The sequence below is a fragment of the Callospermophilus lateralis genome, chromosome 15 (assembly GCF_048772815.1).
Source record: "Callospermophilus lateralis isolate mCalLat2 chromosome 15, mCalLat2.hap1, whole genome shotgun sequence".
In the NCBI taxonomy this organism is placed as follows: Eukaryota; Metazoa; Chordata; class Mammalia; order Rodentia; family Sciuridae; genus Callospermophilus; species Callospermophilus lateralis.
Window position 1 is genome coordinate 45,476,549 of NC_135319.1, and position 16,716 is coordinate 45,493,264.

The 16,716-nt window shown below is 45.9% G+C and overlaps 1 protein-coding gene across 2 annotated transcripts; it reads right to left on the reverse strand.

Annotated features, from left to right (window-relative positions):
• Positions 1-1,292: 1,292 nt before the first annotated feature.
• Positions 1,293-16,494, reverse strand: Synpo2l (synaptopodin 2 like). Of its 2 annotated transcripts, none has more exons than XM_076834857.1 (4): positions 16,439-16,494; positions 9,895-10,046; positions 8,955-9,469; positions 1,293-4,996 (listed from the first exon to the last, which is right to left on the reverse strand). In XM_076834857.1, the coding sequence occupies exons 2-4, from the start codon at positions 9,942-9,944 to the stop codon at positions 2,823-2,825; spliced, it is 2,739 nt and encodes a 912-aa protein (XP_076690972.1). In that variant the 5' UTR covers positions 9,945-10,046; positions 16,439-16,494; the 3' UTR covers positions 1,293-2,822. The 2 variants fall into 2 exon arrangements, with proteins under 2 accessions (XP_076690972.1, XP_076690970.1); XM_076834855.1 differs by lacking the exon at positions 16,439-16,494 and adding an exon at positions 11,448-11,749.
• Between the last annotated feature and the right edge of the window lie 222 nt (positions 16,495-16,716).

Consider the following 16,716-nt stretch of genomic DNA (forward strand, 5'->3'; position numbering starts at 1 on the left):
TGAGTGCCCCTTTAGAGGAAGGCTATCATTTGTACAGCACCTTCCTCAGTAGCTACAGAAACATTTTGGATCCTTCTCCAACTTCTTTTCAGGGTCTAAAACCAGATGCTACATTCCTGCAGCCACCACTATTGCACTATTACAGCTGCCTAGGGATTTTTTTTTTTTTTTGTATTAGGGATTGAGCTCTGAGCTAGGGACACTCAACCACTGAGTCACATCCCCAGCCCCATTTTGTATTTTATTTTGAGACAGGATCTCACTGAGTTGCTTCGCTCCTCACTATTGCTGAGAATGCCTTTTGGACTTGAGATTCTCCTGCCTCAGCCTTTGAGCTGCTGGGATTACAGGCATAGGCCACTGTGCCCAGCAGGGAATGGTTTTTGAAGTTTACAGAATATACTCCTGTCCCTCTGGGACGTCTCCACTTTTCTTGTTCATACCCTCCTTCCATCCTATACTTTCCAGGTTCAGGATAGGGGCTCAAAGTTCCCCCACCTACTACCACATTGGTTTCTGTCCAGACCAGCTATGCTTTCAGATCCTTCATCTTTAGTCCTCCTCCTCTGTTCCTTCCCAACTCAAGGAAGTAACTTAGAAGAAGAAACACAATTATCAAAAGGTGATTTCATCATTACCTCTAAAAAACAAACTCAAAGTTTAATGTCGTATGATTGAATATCTAGAACTGCTTTAGTGGGTGAAGACAGGCTATTTAGCCCTATGGTCTCTGGTGTTTGCAAACATGTAGTTATTGGCACAAATATGCCCTCTGCTGGTTAATTGGAGCAATGGCACTTTCCTTCTCAGTCTCCGGATTCTGATGCCTTCCCTTCTCTATTAGCCTCAATCCACTCCTCCAACTTTCCTTCTTCACTCTCCCTTCTCATTCATTACTATTCCTTCATTTATCTCATATAAATCTTTCACCTTTTACTATCCCTTCATTTAATTCCCAGAGAATGTTTAACATGGATGTTTCCTATAAGTAGGAAATGTTAATGGCAAACTTCTCGCAATTTCCTTGCCTGAAAAAGTATGGAGCAATAGAAAGAGAGGAGAAATCTGATGGAGACTGCACTGAGAAGAAATAAAGAGGAGAGGTGGAGGTGCCTAAATCAAAGAAGGATACATTTGATAGGAGTAAAAGACTAGGAAATGAAGGGCAAATGACTGAAAAATGGAGGGCAGGATTGGAAATAGAAATCTGAAATTGAATTAGAGGAATGGGTCAGAGACGATCAAGGTGGGGTCAGGATTTGTGTATAAAATCAGAAGAGATGACAGCAATAGAAAGTATGGGACATAAGTTTATTCTTGTGCACAAACCAAAGGACTGTGACTCACACCCTGTATGTAAAGGAAATGATCACTTTCCAGATCAAACAGCAAACGTGGCTGGTGGTAGTCTTGGTGAGAGGTGAATCCATACTCTTCTAGGATCAGAAATTAGGAACTAAAGCTGAAAAGGAACACAAGCTAGGAATGGAACAGGACTGAAAAGAGGTTTTGGTTCTGGGTATTTCCCTGTTCTTTCCCAGATAGTTATGACATGCGGCAGAAGACAAACTGAAGGATAGATTCATGGGAGATAGCATGGACACAAACTCTTCTTTCAACATTCAGCACACACCCTCATGCTTCCCTCTCACTATCATCCCACATCCCACAACCCACTTCACTTTAACAAATACATTCTTTTTCCTCAAAATTTTTCTCAGTCCCCCTCTTGCTCACAGTTGGCTTCTTGTGGGGTTTCTCTGCCAAGACTGCCCTCTCCTTGCTTCTCTCTGGCTCAATCACTTTCACTCATTTCTGCTCTGCAACTGGTTTCTATCTCATTCTCCCCAGCCTTTCTTTCTGTTTTAGGCTTATGAAACAATGAAGTCAATAATTTGTTCATTCTTAGAGGAAATTCTCCCTCTTTCTCTCTTTTACTTCCTGAATACTGAATTGTTCATCATGGACCTCTAATTGCTAATTTTGTGAAATGCAGTGAAACAGAAGAATTCTTAGTTCTATTCCTGGTCTACCTTAGCCTATGCAAATTGTCCCAGTCCTTCAGTCTTGTCATACTCCATTAGTTTCACAAGATGTAGCACCTGCTACAGATGCTAAGGAATTATTCTTCAGTGTAGCTCTTTCTCCCTGCTAGATTCCATGTAGGGATATCTGACCCTTCTATCAGCACAAGGAAAAGACCCAGATAAGGTCTTTATTTAGACCTCCCTTCTTACTTTTGTCTCAGAAGAGCACATCTGTGGCATATCTGATCACTTGCCAGGTCAGATCCTGATCACACACACATGCACATACTGGCATACACACATACATACCTAGGAATATGCCAGATAACCTTGAGAAAGCAGAATGAAAACTGGGAGTGGGTAGACAAACAGGGGTCAATTCAGTCCCTTGGCTGACTGTTAGTGGGGAGCTCCTTGCCTAAGGTCCCAGTGTTACTTACATTCTGTGTGCTTCTCACTGAACATTAAAATGAGACCCACAGAGGAAGCACAAATGTAAAGAAATAGAGACCTCTGGAGGCACATGGATAGAGAGACCAGGAGATAAAGAGAGTTCCAGGCAAGTAAATACAGAAACAAGGAGAAGCAAAGATACCAAAGCAGAAATAATAGGTTGGAAAGCAGCAGGGAGATGGGAAAGTCAGGATGAAGCTAGGGATGGGACACTTAACTCCAAAACTATTTCTGGTTGGAGGGAATTTAACCTCCTGATGCTTGAGGGTATGATAGGGCAGGAGAAGTCACTTCAGAGACTGGATGTTCCACTTCTCCATGGTCCTGGGACCTATTTCCAGCTCATTGGTGCCCTGCTCCAGGTTTCCACACATGAGCCTGTAATCCTGTTCTGATGGCTGAGAATCTGGGCCTGGCCACCTGAAAACTACAGGAGCTAGGGGTGGTCCCAAGACTCCTAGGAGATTCTGGAGGAAGAATTGGGCTAGAAACAGAGGCTGAGGCCAGCTCTGCCCTCCAGATGGGCTCATCCAGTGTAGTGGCTGCTCGAGGGGCAAGCACAGTGGGAGCCAAGGGCTCTGCAGTGGGCTGGGGTGCCGGAGTGGAAAATCGGCGGATTTCCTGGACTCGAACAGTTTTGGGGGTCCCTGAGGAGGTGGGGCCAGGAGTTGGAGGAACCTCATCAAAACAGAACATAGCAGATTTAAGCTGGTAGGGCTGATGTCGCATGAAATCCAGAGCCTTGATGCCCTGTTTGGGGGTTGCCCGAGGCCCCTGAGATTGAGCCTTATTAGGGAGTGTTCGGGCAGCCTGGGGGAAAAAGGGTGAAAGCAGTGGGTTATAAGCAATAGGAGGTGGGGCACGAATGTTAGGTGAATATTTCCATGAAGGAGGCAGCGAGGGGGTAGGAGATGGACTTCTGGGCCGAGGACCAGGGACAAGACCAGGACCAGGTGTAGCTTCCACTACATACCTGTCGGCCCGGCTCTGCCGCTTGGCAAACAGCTCCCCACCCCTGCCCTGCAGCCTTGGTGACTCAGGGATTGAAGCTGGAGGGGTCGCCCCATTCACTAGCCCATCAAGGAGCCCTCGAGATGCCGGTTTCGGAGCAACTGGGGGTGGAGTCTTAGGAGCCATGAGGGGTGGGGTCTTGGGAGCTATTGGAGCCGGAATTTTAGGTGCCACGTGAGGCAGGGTCTTGTAACTGCTGCCCCCTGGTGGCTGCATGAAATTACAGGCTTCAGCTCCTAGGCTCAAAGCGTCCTCCTCCAGACCAGATTCAGCACCGCCGGTCCGGGGTTTTTCATCCAGGTTCTGCACCAGAGATAGCAGCTCCGGGTTGGGCGAGTTCTTCGTCTCCTGGTTTCCTGGTCGGAACATCTGTTTCCGGGTCCCGCGGCGCCGGGCCTCCTGCAGGATGCCGGTGCGGGCAGCTGGCATAGAGATGCGCTGCTCCCGAGCGCTGGGGGGCTCAGGGGCCGCGGGGCTTGGAGCCGGCCCCTCTGAGCGCGCAGAGGGTCGCAGAGGCGACGACAGGAAGATAGAAGCAGTGGAGGTCATGGCACCTGCGCTAGGAGTAGCAGGGGACTCTGGGGCGTCCCCAGGTGTAACAGGCCTACTGGGGGCTGGGATGTACAGGGAGCTGGTAGCCGTCACAGGGCCCGAGGAGCGTGGTATGCTGGGGGAACCTGAGGCGGGCGTGAGGCTGGACACCCCTGTGGTGAAGCTGGGCAGAGAAGTGGGCCCCTGTGGAGAGGACGCAAAGGGAGGTGGAGCAGGGCTGAGGCCTCCTAGGTTTTCATTCGCCCTCTTGGGGCCTGAGGGCCTGAAAATAACGGAGGTGGTACCTGGCCTCTGCCCTTGTAAGCCTGGGGTAAAGGGCCTAGCTGACCTGTTAAAGATGCTTGGAGCTGGGGTCGGTGCGCCACCATCTGGAAGAAAAGGTCTAGGGCTGACAACAGGGGCCAGCAAAGGGCTGGGCGGGAGTACAGCAGCTTCTGGGGGAGCACTCTGGGCCCGAGGTGGTGACTGCAGACCCTGTCCATTGAGCGTGGCTGCTGGACCCACACGATCCAGCTCCTTGGTGCTGGAGGCTGCGCGCTGGCGCTGCTGTTCAAAGAGCTGGACCCCTCGGCCAGAGGTCTCACTCAACTGCCCTCCTAGCCCGGGGCCCTGGCCATCGGCTGCTCTTGAACCCACCCTGGCCAGCTCCATGTCCAGATAGGGGCTATCCCAGTCAGACTGATTGGTGAGGCTGCGGGCGTCAGAGAAGGCCTCTTCATCCAGCTCAGACTCGCTTGTTGGGGGGATGCCGTCCTCCTCCTCAGCGCCTGTGCCAGCTGCAGCCCCGAAGCTCACTAGGGTGTACTTCTTTGCTCTTTGCCGTCGTTTCTTAAACATAAGCACCCCCTTGGAGTGAGGGTTGGGAGCTGCAGTTAGCAGGGATGCAATCGTCCTGCATTTGGTCTTGGCCTCCTTCACACTCTTCTCTTGGAGGCTCTCTGCACGTTGCAGTTCTGAGGAGGCCAAGCAGTAGATTGATCAGTGGGGGTTTACAACCTCTTCTATTCTTGCTCCCCAAAGTTTTCACCTCTCATCCCAGCCAGCTCCCTCACAACTCCCACCTCTTATTTTCACTGGCCAGACCCCACAATGCCTCCTGCCAATCAAAGTCCTCTGACTTGGGGACAGAGTGGAGGGTGCAAGGCGAAACCAAGGACAATTAAAGGAAAGGCAGGCCAGCTGGCTGTCCTGACTGCTGTGACCATACCTCTTCCTCTATTCTATCCCTATCTGTCCAGAGATGTTCCCTTATCCACCCTACACACATTCCTCACCTGCCTCCCATTCCTGACTGACATAGGGGGGAGGTGTCACTTTCCATGGCAGAAAAGAAAAAAAGGCAGGTCCCAGAGAGAGAAAAAATGAGAAGGGACAATTTTCCACCACAATAGAGACCATGTTAGGTGGGGTGGGGATTTACACCCTCTTCCCACCTGTTACCCCTAGGACCAAGATACACAGGCTTCTTAGCAATGAGATCTTCAGTCAATTCCATCTCCCTCATGTAGTCCATATCGTAAACACTCATAGAAATAACTCCCATCATACACCATTTCAACAAGAATATCTGTCTACCAGAAGTTAACTGTGGACATACTTTCTCTTATGTATTTTTCTCTCATTCAGGTATATTCCAGCTTATAAACTCCTCATATACATATATGCAAATACACACATGCCCATACAAAAATAGTTATTTAAATACATTCACACAAGGTACCCTCCAGGTGGCTTTTCTTTCCAGAATTCCTCCTACAGAGACCCTGTTACTAACAGAGAGAATTTTAGGTTTGATCTTGGCCATTCAACTACCAGGGCACTCCTTTGTGCTCCATACCCCTTTCTACTCACAGCCAGTAGTTAGTCTCAGATCCAAAAGTCAGGAAAAGTGCTGTTCTCCAAGGCAACCCTCCAAATCTTTAGGATACCTCAAAGGCATCAGGTAAATATATTGTCCTTTTCTCTAAAATGGTGATAGAAATGAAATAGGTTTCTTTGGGGGGAGGTCAGAAATGTCCCCCAATTTCCATGCCTTTGCCAGGCCTTTTAATGTACAGAGTTCAGGCTGCTGCCACCAGGCAGTCACAGAAGGACTATGTGCTAAAGAGAACCAGGGCAGGGCTTTGCATGCCATGTGAGGCCTGGGTAGGTGGAGCTAGGAAATGGGAGAGGCTGTCCTGCTGTTAAGACCTAGTCTTAAACATGGATACTGCCTGGCCTGTGGTCCCCAGTTCCTACTGAAAAATTCTTGAAATTCCATCTACTTTCCACTCACTCAAGATACAAGGTTCTTGGGGTGGGGGTTGTAGCTCAGTGGTAGAGTGCTTGCCTAGAACATGTGAGGTACTGGGTTCAATTCTCAGTACCACATAAAAATAAATAAAATAAAAGTATTGTGCCCTAAAAAAAAAGAAAAATTAAAAAAGACAACAAGTTCTTTTTTTTTTTTTTTCTTTTCTAAGGCACTGTGCAATGAACCCAGGGAGGGAGAGTCTATCACTGAGCTACACCCTCAGCCCTTTTATTTTATTTTGAGACAGGGTCTCACTAAGTTGCCAAAGCTGACCTCCAATTGCGATCGTCCTGCCTCAGCCTTCCAAATTGCAGGAATTACAGACGAGTGCCAACATGCCTAGCCACTAATCATCTTTCTAATTAGGACTTTCATTTCTCTCATTTGAGCGTCTATAACACTGAATAGTACTGTAGAAAGAATAGGCACTGGAGTCATAGTTCATTTCACTTCACGTTTTGGGTTCTTGGGTGAATTACTTCACCTCATTGAAGTTCAGTTTCCTCATCTGTAAATGAGGATAATAATGGCTACCTCATAGGGTTGCTATGAAGATTAAACATAGTAATGTAAGTAAATTTAGCACTTAACACAATGCTAAGGTCCACTATGAGTGACCTTAACTCTCAAAGCTTTCTTGACACTAACTGCACATGTGTTCAGATAATTTCTTGTATATATATCTTTTCCCACAGATTCACGCATTCATGCCTTCCTATATTCATAATGTACTCCCACCTTTCTCTCTCTTTCAGACACACACACACGCACACACACACACAGACACACACTGTTCCTATGAGTTTTCTTCAGCTCACATGGCCATAGACCCCTTTGACATGTGCCATAACATCAACCCATTCTTAAAAAGGGGCAGTGATGCTCTCCTGAGAAAAGAAAGAAGACAGAAAAGAAAAAGAGGGTAAGATGGGGCTGGGGTTGTGGCTCAGTGGTAGCATGCTGGCCTAGCGTGTATGAGGCACTAGGTTCGATTCTCAGCACCACATACAAATAAATAAAAGTCCATCAACAACTAAAAAATATTAAAACATAAAAAGGGGATAAGAGAATAAACCTTATTCAAAGTCTATCCTTCTTTAACTATTGAGGCATCACACTCCATTCTAGACACCAGAACTCTCTCAAATGTGAGAGGATAGTACCTGCATAGAACGGGTCTTGGAGCTCAGGAACTGGACCTGGGGATTTGTCACAGCTGGCTTGGCTGAGGGGTTCTTGGCTGATGGACTCAAAGGTCTCCATGCCGAGAAAGGCAGTGCTGGCTGGAGCAGGACCAGCTTGATCCATCCCCCACGACTTTTAAAGCCCCTTTGTCTTGTCCCCAGAGCTGGCAGCTGAATGAGCTCACTAAGCTATTTTTGGAGCCTGGCCCCCCCCCTTCTCTGGCTGCCCCATAAGTCCTGGTGTGATGGACATGAGCACCTGGCTCCCTACTCTCCACCCCTCCCACTGGACAATGAGGTCTACTTGATTAAAAATATCCCTGAGCCACTACAGTCTCACCCAGCATGATGAGAAGGGAGGGGACGCTAAAATGAGAACTGGGGATAATTATGGGATCCTGGGCATGCATTTGGAATTTCTTTGTGGGATACTGAACACTCTCAGGGATGTCAAACTCTAAATTGTTATGTCCTTAGCTCCTCAAACTCAGAGACCCAAAAATACGGAATAGGAATCAGAGTGGTGAAAGGAAGGAAAGAAAGATGAGAATTAGAGGGGAACCCTGAGATTTCAGAGGTGACAAAAAAGGTCTCTGTGGGAGGAGCAAGGGAGGCATAGGACAGGGGAAAATTTCACTTTAGGTCTGGTTCTGCAGCTCACATCAAAAATAGCAAAGAGCCTGAGATAAGTGGGACTGGCTTTTTCTATCCAGGCCTACATTCTTTCCTGAGATAAGGAGCCAAAGATCCCTCCCTCTACCACTTCCTAGGGATCTCATGACCATCTCATAGCCTCTCAGTCCCCAGGAATCCCAATTGAACTTACAAATGTCAAAGGTAATTTTGATACCATGCCTGCAATTAACACTTGTAAGGAGTCCTTATAGCCTTGCCCCAGCTTCCCAATATTCCCCTGCTCGTGTCTGTCCTCTGCCTTCACCCCATCCTGGAAACCAGTAAAACAACAGTAACCACCACCAAACCTCTTATCTATTCATGTCTCTTTCCATTTTCTCAGATTATTATGTTCTTAGGTTGACTAAACCACCTGTGTGTGTGTGTGTGTGTGTGTGTGTACTGGAGATTGAACCCAGGGTCACTTTATCACTGAGCTACATCCCCAGCCCTTTTATTTTTTTTTTACTTGAGACAAGGTCTTGCTAAATTGCTTAGGCTGGCCTCAAACTTGCAGTCCTCCTACCTCAGGCTTCTGAGCCACTGATACCTGTACCTTTTGGCTACACTGGTATAAACAGCAAAAGTAATAGGGACCATGAGAATAATTATTCTCCCCTTTCGTTTATCACTCTTCTCTACTTGTCCCAGAGACTGCATTGAAGGGGCATGAGATAGGTAGAATGTGTAGATATGGAGATGATTTAGAGATCAGATCCTGGCTAGGAAAAAAAAAAAAAAAAAGGTTCAGGGACTCACTGGCTTGCTTCGCCTTCTGGGTGTAGGTGGTAGTAAGATCTTCTGCCACTGGGTGGGTAACAGGTCCCACCATAGGGATGAGATGAGGGCCAGGCCGGAGTGGACCATGGGGTAACAGCAATGCCTCAGCTGGGGGTGGTTGAAGGGCTGTCTCTTCTTCCCAAGATGGGGAGCTCACACGGCTGTCACCCTGGCTGGGATGGCCAGTGCTGGCAGGTGCTGGCTCTGCAGGGCTGTCAGACAGGTAGACCTCATCAGGTGGGGCTCCTGGAGGGGTGGGCCTTGTGGGGCCTCGGCGGCGGGGCCGGCGGGTCTTCTCCTGGGTGGCAGGACCATCAGCATCACTGTCTGTCTCTCCATAGTAAGCCTCGCTGTCAGGGGGTGAGCGAAGGCTTCCAGGCTGAAGAGGCTGAGGAACCGGAGCTCCAGGAGGCTCAGGACTCAGTGGAGATAAGGGTGACAGCACCTGAAGCCCCCCAGGGGATGGAGATCTCACAGGCCCTTCATCTGCTACCCTGAATGGGAAAGATGACAGAACTTGAGAGTCTGTGTAACAGCTAAAGTGATGTGAAAGAAATGGGGGAAGAGAGAAAAGAGAAAGGAGGCTAACTATATATAAAGTGAAGATCTAAAGACAAAATGGGAAGCAAATGTGCTTGGAGAGCAGTGAGTAGATATGAGCTTTGAGGAAAATATGATGAGGAAGAGACAGGCCAGAGGTTGAAGTAGATCCATCACTCAAACACCTGCTCGACACTCCATCCTTTAATTGCAGATACATTCAAATACTTTGGGGAGGCATATACAAATGTTTATTCTCTAGAAGGAATGTATGAGCAGAGATAGGTACTTGTTAGTTGCTGAAGCCTGGTCAGTAAGACATAGGGCTAAGAAAGAGAAGGGGATTCCTGGACTAGGGGAAAAGGAAAGGAGTCCATACCGTTGCACAGTGAGGATAAGCTGATTCCCTGAGGCATCGATGAGGCTCATGGCACTGGCATGAGAGAGGCTGGTACAAGAAACTCCATTTATTGCCAAGAGCTGGTCCCTCTCTCGAAGTCCTGCTCTGCCAGCCTGGCTCCGTCTTCGGATCTGAGATGGAGGAAAAATTGTAAATGATGGAGGGCTCCAAAGGGAGAAGAACGAAAGGAAAGCAAGAAGGACCCACATGAGAGGACTTTATTTCGTAAAGAGGGTGGGGAGTGCACAGAACTGTAGCTGAAGAAGACTATCTAGAGGGAAAATGCAGATTGGTGGGAGTAATACATCATTGATGGGAGGCAGGATAACCACTGAATGAAAGGGGTTTGGAGAAAACCATGTAGAAGAGGTACTAGAAATGGTGGTATATCACCAAGATTTTCCTCCAAGGGCAATAGTTCTTTTCTAGGCCATGGAATCCCAGGTGCCATTACAAATTAAGATTTTAGACTAGTATTCCAGATCAAAGCCAGCTGTAGTGGCACATGCCTGTAATTCCAGAGACTTGAGAAGTTGAGGCAGGAGGATTGCAAGTTTGAGCCCAGTCTCAGCAACTCAGAAGACTTTGTCTCAAAATAAATAAATAAATAAATAAATAAATAAAATAATAAGTGCTGGTGATGTAGCTCAATGACAGAGTGCCCCTGTGTTACATCCCTAGTACTGAAAAAAAATATTTCAGATCCAGACCAGCTAGATTCTGGGAGATTATGTTTGTGTGTGTGTATGTGTGCACATACATGGCTACCACTTGTTGAGTTCTTACTAAGTTGTTAGGTACTGTGCTGCATGTGTTACTACACTTAATTCTTAGAATGGTTCTATGAAATAGGTACTATTATTACCCATACTTTACAGTTCAGAAAACTAAGTCTGTAGGATGAAACCAAAAGGGTAATGACTTCATCTGAGAGGCCAGATATTGCCAAAACCCTTCCAGCACCTAGAAAAGTCTTGTCTAGTGAGAGAAATGAACTGACTTAGGGAAAGAAGAGCACTGAAGGCATGAGCAAGGCAGGGCAGGGCAGGGCAGGGCAGGGCAAAGCAGGGCAGGGCAAGGCAAGGAAGGGCAGGGCAGGGCTGGGCTGGGCTAGGCTGGGTGAAACAATCTCAGCTTGTCACATATCAGTTTAGTCAGAGAGAAATTAGAACCTTCCCTACATTCCTGGAGTTTGGAGTAGAGGGATACACGCAGGAGAGCAAGCACTGGATGACCAGACCCCAGCCTCTGCTACCATGGTGCTACAGGAAACTGAAGTAGAGCTTTCCTTTTTCTCTACTCTCTGGAAACCAGGAATTCTCTTTTCTAGGAGGTCCCTAGAAGAAGTTTGTGATCAGACACTACTCCCTCTTCCAGACTTGAGCATGCTTCCCTACTCATCTGCCCACCTACCCACAGCCTCTTCTTCACAGCCCCACTTACCCACCTCCCCATTGGCCACCACATGATTCTTCCCAAGTCCCCCAGTGTTCCCTTTTCCCTGAAACTGCATTTCAGGGCCTCTACCTTACCTTGGACACCTGTAAGGGTTTCCTCTGTTCGGCCCCACCCTGAAGTCGGAAGCCCCAGGGGGCTCCCCCTGATAGTGTGACCAGCACCTTCTCCTCAGCACCCATCGCTCAGCTTGGCCTATGGCCCTGGCGTTTGGACAGTGTCCCAGGAAGAGAAGTTGAGGTGCTGGTACCCCGTCCGGCCTGCCTGTCCGGCTGTCCTGCTCCTGCTGCCCCAGGCCTCCCCCCCACACCACATACAGCAGGCAGGCAACTTGGCCTTGGGATCAGTACAGTCCAGCACACATGTCCCGTCAATCGGAGCTGTGCTCAAAATAGTTGCCGGCTGTACTCTCCTCCTCTTCTTCTCCCAGTTGTGCGACTCCTAGAGCTAATTATAGCACAAACTTCTGCCCTACATGTCTCCCCTTCTACTGCATGGGCCTTTAACTTAGGACTCAGAGTACTAGCTCTCTGGAGCTCTAGAACTATTGTATACCCTTTCAGGGACTGTGCCTTCCCTGATATGATCATGGACTAATCTCAACTGCTTTCCTCCAAAGCCCATGTCAAAGTGGTAGGAGCCAGGAGCAGGAGGGGCTCAGTATCAGAGCTGGCAAGAAATGGCTCCATAAAATCCCAGGAAAGAGTGTCCCTTTGCTGTACTGTGAATTTGTCACCATGCCAGGCCTGTTTTGCCCACCACATAGTACACTAATCACTAAAATGGCAAGTTTTTTTCCCTTTGGTATTGAACCCAGAGACACTTTACCACTAATCTACATCCCCAGCCCTTTTCCCTTTTTATTTATTTGTGTGTGTGTGTGTGTGTGTGTGTACACGTGCATGCACGCTAGGGATTGAACCCAGGGCTGTGTGCATGCAAGGCAAGCTACATCCTCAGCCCCTTCTTTTTATTTTTTATTTTGAAACAGGGTCTCACTACATTGCCAAGGCTTGCCTTGAATTCGTGTTCTTCTTGCCTCAGTCTCCTGAGTCACTGGGATTACAGGAATGTGCCACCAAACCTGGCTTGAAATGACAAGTTTTGGAAAACAGCAAGAGTTTATTCATGAGGTGGCCTAAGGCATGGGGAAAGGTGATTAGAGATTGAATTAATCAGGGGTCTGCACATATGTAACCAGTTTTCATAGCTCTTTTTAGGATTCATGTAAGGAAAATGGTGGCATTAGCATGATCGGAGAGTGGAGGCCTTCTGAGATCAAACAGTCACCCACTGAGTACCTGTACAGCCCCAAGTAGTTTTAGCAAAAGTGGCCTTCAATTCCCTGAAAAGTAACCTAAGCAAATTATTATCATCATAGCCCACATGTCAGAGGTGATATCTACAACAAAGCTAGTAGGGGACAATGACACATCTCTGTTCTGTGACCTCTAAAATAAATATGTGATTTTAAAAGTCAACTAAAAGCAAATAACTAAAAGCAAAGGAAGCTAGATAGTTTATTTAGGTTTTCCCTCCATTTCAAATTTACCTGTTAAGCAAAATGGAAATCTGTATCTCACTGCAGGGATAGAGATGAGTCTGTGTAGAGGAACTCTGATCAGCTCTGCTTCAGTTGTGTTGTTACCTCTTCCTTAAAGTCTTTTCTGATCCCCTGCCAACTCTCTAACTATAAAGTTAATTCTTCCTTCCTTTGGTCAACACACATATCTTGTTTATACTTCTACTGTTTTGTTTTTCAGCCAATAGTATAATTCTGTTCATACACTTGTCTTCCTGCCTGGAGTGTGAGAAAGTTTGAGTCAAGAACTGTGTGCCATCAACAGCCCACAGAGTGATGACTGATGTAAAGAGTGTTCAATAAATGTTTGCTAAATTATCATTACAATACCTAGGTTGCCATATGAAAATGGACACAGATAGGCATGTGTAAATATACCAATTCATGTCAGTAACAAAATCTCTATTTGTTTTTAGATTTCTATTGCATGAAGGTGCCTTACCATTAAGAGACCTCTTTATTACAAAACATAACATGGTGCTGTAACTGTGATTATCAGACTACAGTTTTATGGACTGGTTGCTCCCTTATTGTGGTAATGCTGTTTGCCTTGGTATATGATATAGTCATAGAAAATACAGAATTCTGGGTAAGAACTTGACTTGAGTTCTTCTTTTTGGTGGAGGGTGGGGGAGGTACTGGGGCACTCAACCACATCCCAACCCTATTTTGTATTTTATTTAAAAACAGAGTCTCGGGCTGGGGATGTGGCTCAAGCAGTAGTGCGCTCGCCTGGCATGCGTGCAGCCCGGGTTCGATCCTCAGCACCACATACAAACAAAGATGTTGTGTCCGCTGAAAACTAAAAAATAAATATTAAAATTCTCTCTCATTCTCTTAAAAAAAAAAAAAAGAGTCTCACTAAGTTGCTTAGTGCCTTGCTTTTTTGCTGAGGCTGGCTTTGAGCTTGAAATCCTCCTGTCTCAGCCTCCTGAGCCCCTGGCAATTATAGGCATATGTCACCACACTGGCTTAGATTTGAGTTCTTGTTCCACCATTTATTACCTGTGTGACCTCATGCAGTTACTTGGCCTCATCAATAAAAGCAGGATCTAGATATCCCTTCATTCACTATTCAAATATTTATTAAGCTGGACATAGTGGTATATGCCTGTAGTCTCAGCTACTCTGGAGGCTAAGGCAGGAGGATCCACTGAACCTAGGAGTTTAAGACCAGTCAGGGAAATTTAAAAAGACCCTTTTGCTTATGGCTTCACTAACTTGTGATCTTCCTGCCTCCTGAGTCACTAAAATTGCAGACATGTGCCACTTTGCTGGCCTGGTATTGGCATTTTTAACAGCACTAGAGATGGGCCTGTGACTTTGGTAAGAGTGTTTGCTTAGCATGTGTGAGGTCCCGGGTTCAATTTCCACTACTCAGAAAAAAAAATCCAGATGATTCTACTGAGAACCACTGAGTGGAGATAATACAAAACAATAAAATGATCCCAGTTAGAGTAAGTTATACTCCACATTTGTATAAATATGTCAAAATATACTGTACTATTATGTATATCTAAAAAGAAGAAATAACAAAACAATAAAATGTAACACATTAACCTCTATCCTCAGGAAACTATAAATCTGAGCTCTTCCTAGGGGTGAAATTTTTTTTTAATATTTATTTTTCAGTTTTTGGTGGACACAACATCTTTATTTTATTTTTTAATGTGGTGCTGAGGATCGAACCCAGCGCCCCGTGCATGCCAGGCGAGCGCATTACCACTTGAGCCACATCCCCAGCCCGGGATGAAATTTTTAGTAAAAAAAAAAAGAAGCTGCCTATCTTCTTTTTTTTTTGTTTGTTTAGTTGTGCACGGACTCAGTGCCTTTGTTTGTTTTTATGTGGTGCAAGGATTGAATCCAGTGCCTCACACTTTCAAGGCAAGTGCTCTACCACTGAGCCACAACACCAGCTCAAGTTTTTTTTTTTTTTTTTCTTTTGGTGGTGGCGCTAGGGATTGAACCTGGGTAAGTACATGCTAGGCAAGCACTCTACTGAGCTATATCCCCAGCCCTCCTACCTATTTTCCTATTGTTGTATGAGAGGCAAGTGAGATAAGTCATGTGAAAATACTTAGCAAAGGGCCCAGCCTATGGCAGGTGCTCAACAAATGTTACTTGAATATGGCAAATTACTCATCTAGTCTAGTGGTTCTCAATCCTCATTGAGCAAGGAAATCAGTTGGAGGGCCCTTAAATCATAGTTTACTGGGGCCCATCTCCAAATTTTGACTAAATATATCAAGAGTGGGTCAGAAATTTGCATTTCTAACAAGTTCCCAGATGATAGGATCCTATTAATCCTGGGATAATTGACATGATCCTGAGGACTGGAACCATTGGGCTGGTTAGTAAAGTATATCCAATGCCTATACAGTTTCCAGCACAGATTGAAATGCAACTTTTTTCAATGAATGAGCCATGTGTGCCTCAAAATAATTATCTACTGTCAGGATATGAAAGCAAGATGGGCTGCGGTTATAGCTCAATGGTAGAGTACTTGCCTAACATGTGTGAGGCACTACTGTTTGAGCCTCAGCACCACATAAAAATTATAAGATATTGTGTCTATCTGCAACTAAAAAATATATATATATATATGAAAGCAGGCTGGGGAAATAATTCAGTTGGTAGTGTCCTTGCCTCACATGCACAAGGCCCGAGTTCAATCCCCAGCACCACAAAAAGAGAATAACTCAAACGATATAAAAGCAAAAACTTTTTTTTTTCAGTGTTGTAGGTGGCTAGGCAAGCACTCTATTACTGAACTACACCTCCAGACTCAGAGCAAGAACTTTTTTTTTTTTTTATGGTACTGGGGATTGAACTCAGGGGCACTCAACCACTGAGCCATATCCCTAGCCCTATTTTGTATTTTAGAGACAGGGTCTCACTGAGTTGTTTAGCGCCTCACCATTGCTGAGGCTGGCTTTGAACTTCCGATCCTCCCGTCTCAGCCTCCCGAGCTGCTGGGATTACAGGCATGCACGACACGAAGCCTGGCAGTTTTTTTTTTTGTTTGTTTGTTTGTTTTTTTTTACTGTTATATTTGCAGGACCTAGAGCACGGGTTGGTTCACAGCAGTGCTCAAAAAAAAAAAAAAAAAATCATTAAATAGTATTGAAAGAATTAAATATTTTTGAAAATATACTACACAAGTTAACTACAATTCTTCATCAAATGGGATGATTATTGTAACTGTAGCCCTTTCAGAGAACAGGAAAATCTTTTGGCTGTGGTAGAGCTCTGCACTTAAAGGAAAGCACTGTACAAAAATGGTTAATAACAACTGGCCACTCCTGAACTCTCTGTGATACTAAACATTCTATGAAACCTGTCTAAGTTCATTCTCTCAACAATCTTTTAGGTGGTCATTATTCCCATTCTACTGGGGCAAGAAACGGAAACAGGCAACTTATACTAGCTAGTGAACTGCAGAGCCTGAACTCGAACCCATGCACACTTTGGTAGCTGAGTGATTACCTTTTACTTCCACCACCACAGGCTGAGCAAAGGTCAGAAGTGAGAGCAACTTCGAGACGGAAATCAATGGGGTCAAGGGTCAGCAGGAAGTGGCTACAAGAGTTTGGATCAGAGGTCACTATACGTCACTGGTTGAGGGAGCGTTACTAAAGATAGATCGACCTAGCCTTCTCAATCGCATCTCAGCTGGTGAGACCATAAAGTGATTAGGACATCTGAAAAAAACAAAACCCAAATTAATAAAATTCAGCGGAGATTTGTAGGGGACAGCCATGATA

Excerpts from the sequence above, each read along its gene's own strand:
- Synpo2l (XM_076834855.1), bottom strand. The coding sequence starts at position 11,552 with ATGGGTGCTGAGGAGAAGGTGCTGGTCACACTATCAGGGGGAGCCCCC. Across the intron at positions 9,470-9,894 it reads CTTATCCTCACTGTGCAACG|GGTAGCAGATGAAGGGCCTG; the intron begins GTATGGACTCCT and ends TTTCCCATTCAG. Across the intron at positions 4,997-8,954 it reads CCAGAAGGCGAAGCAAGCCA|AACTGCAACGTGCAGAGAGC; the intron begins GTGAGTCCCTGA and ends TGGCCTCCTCAG.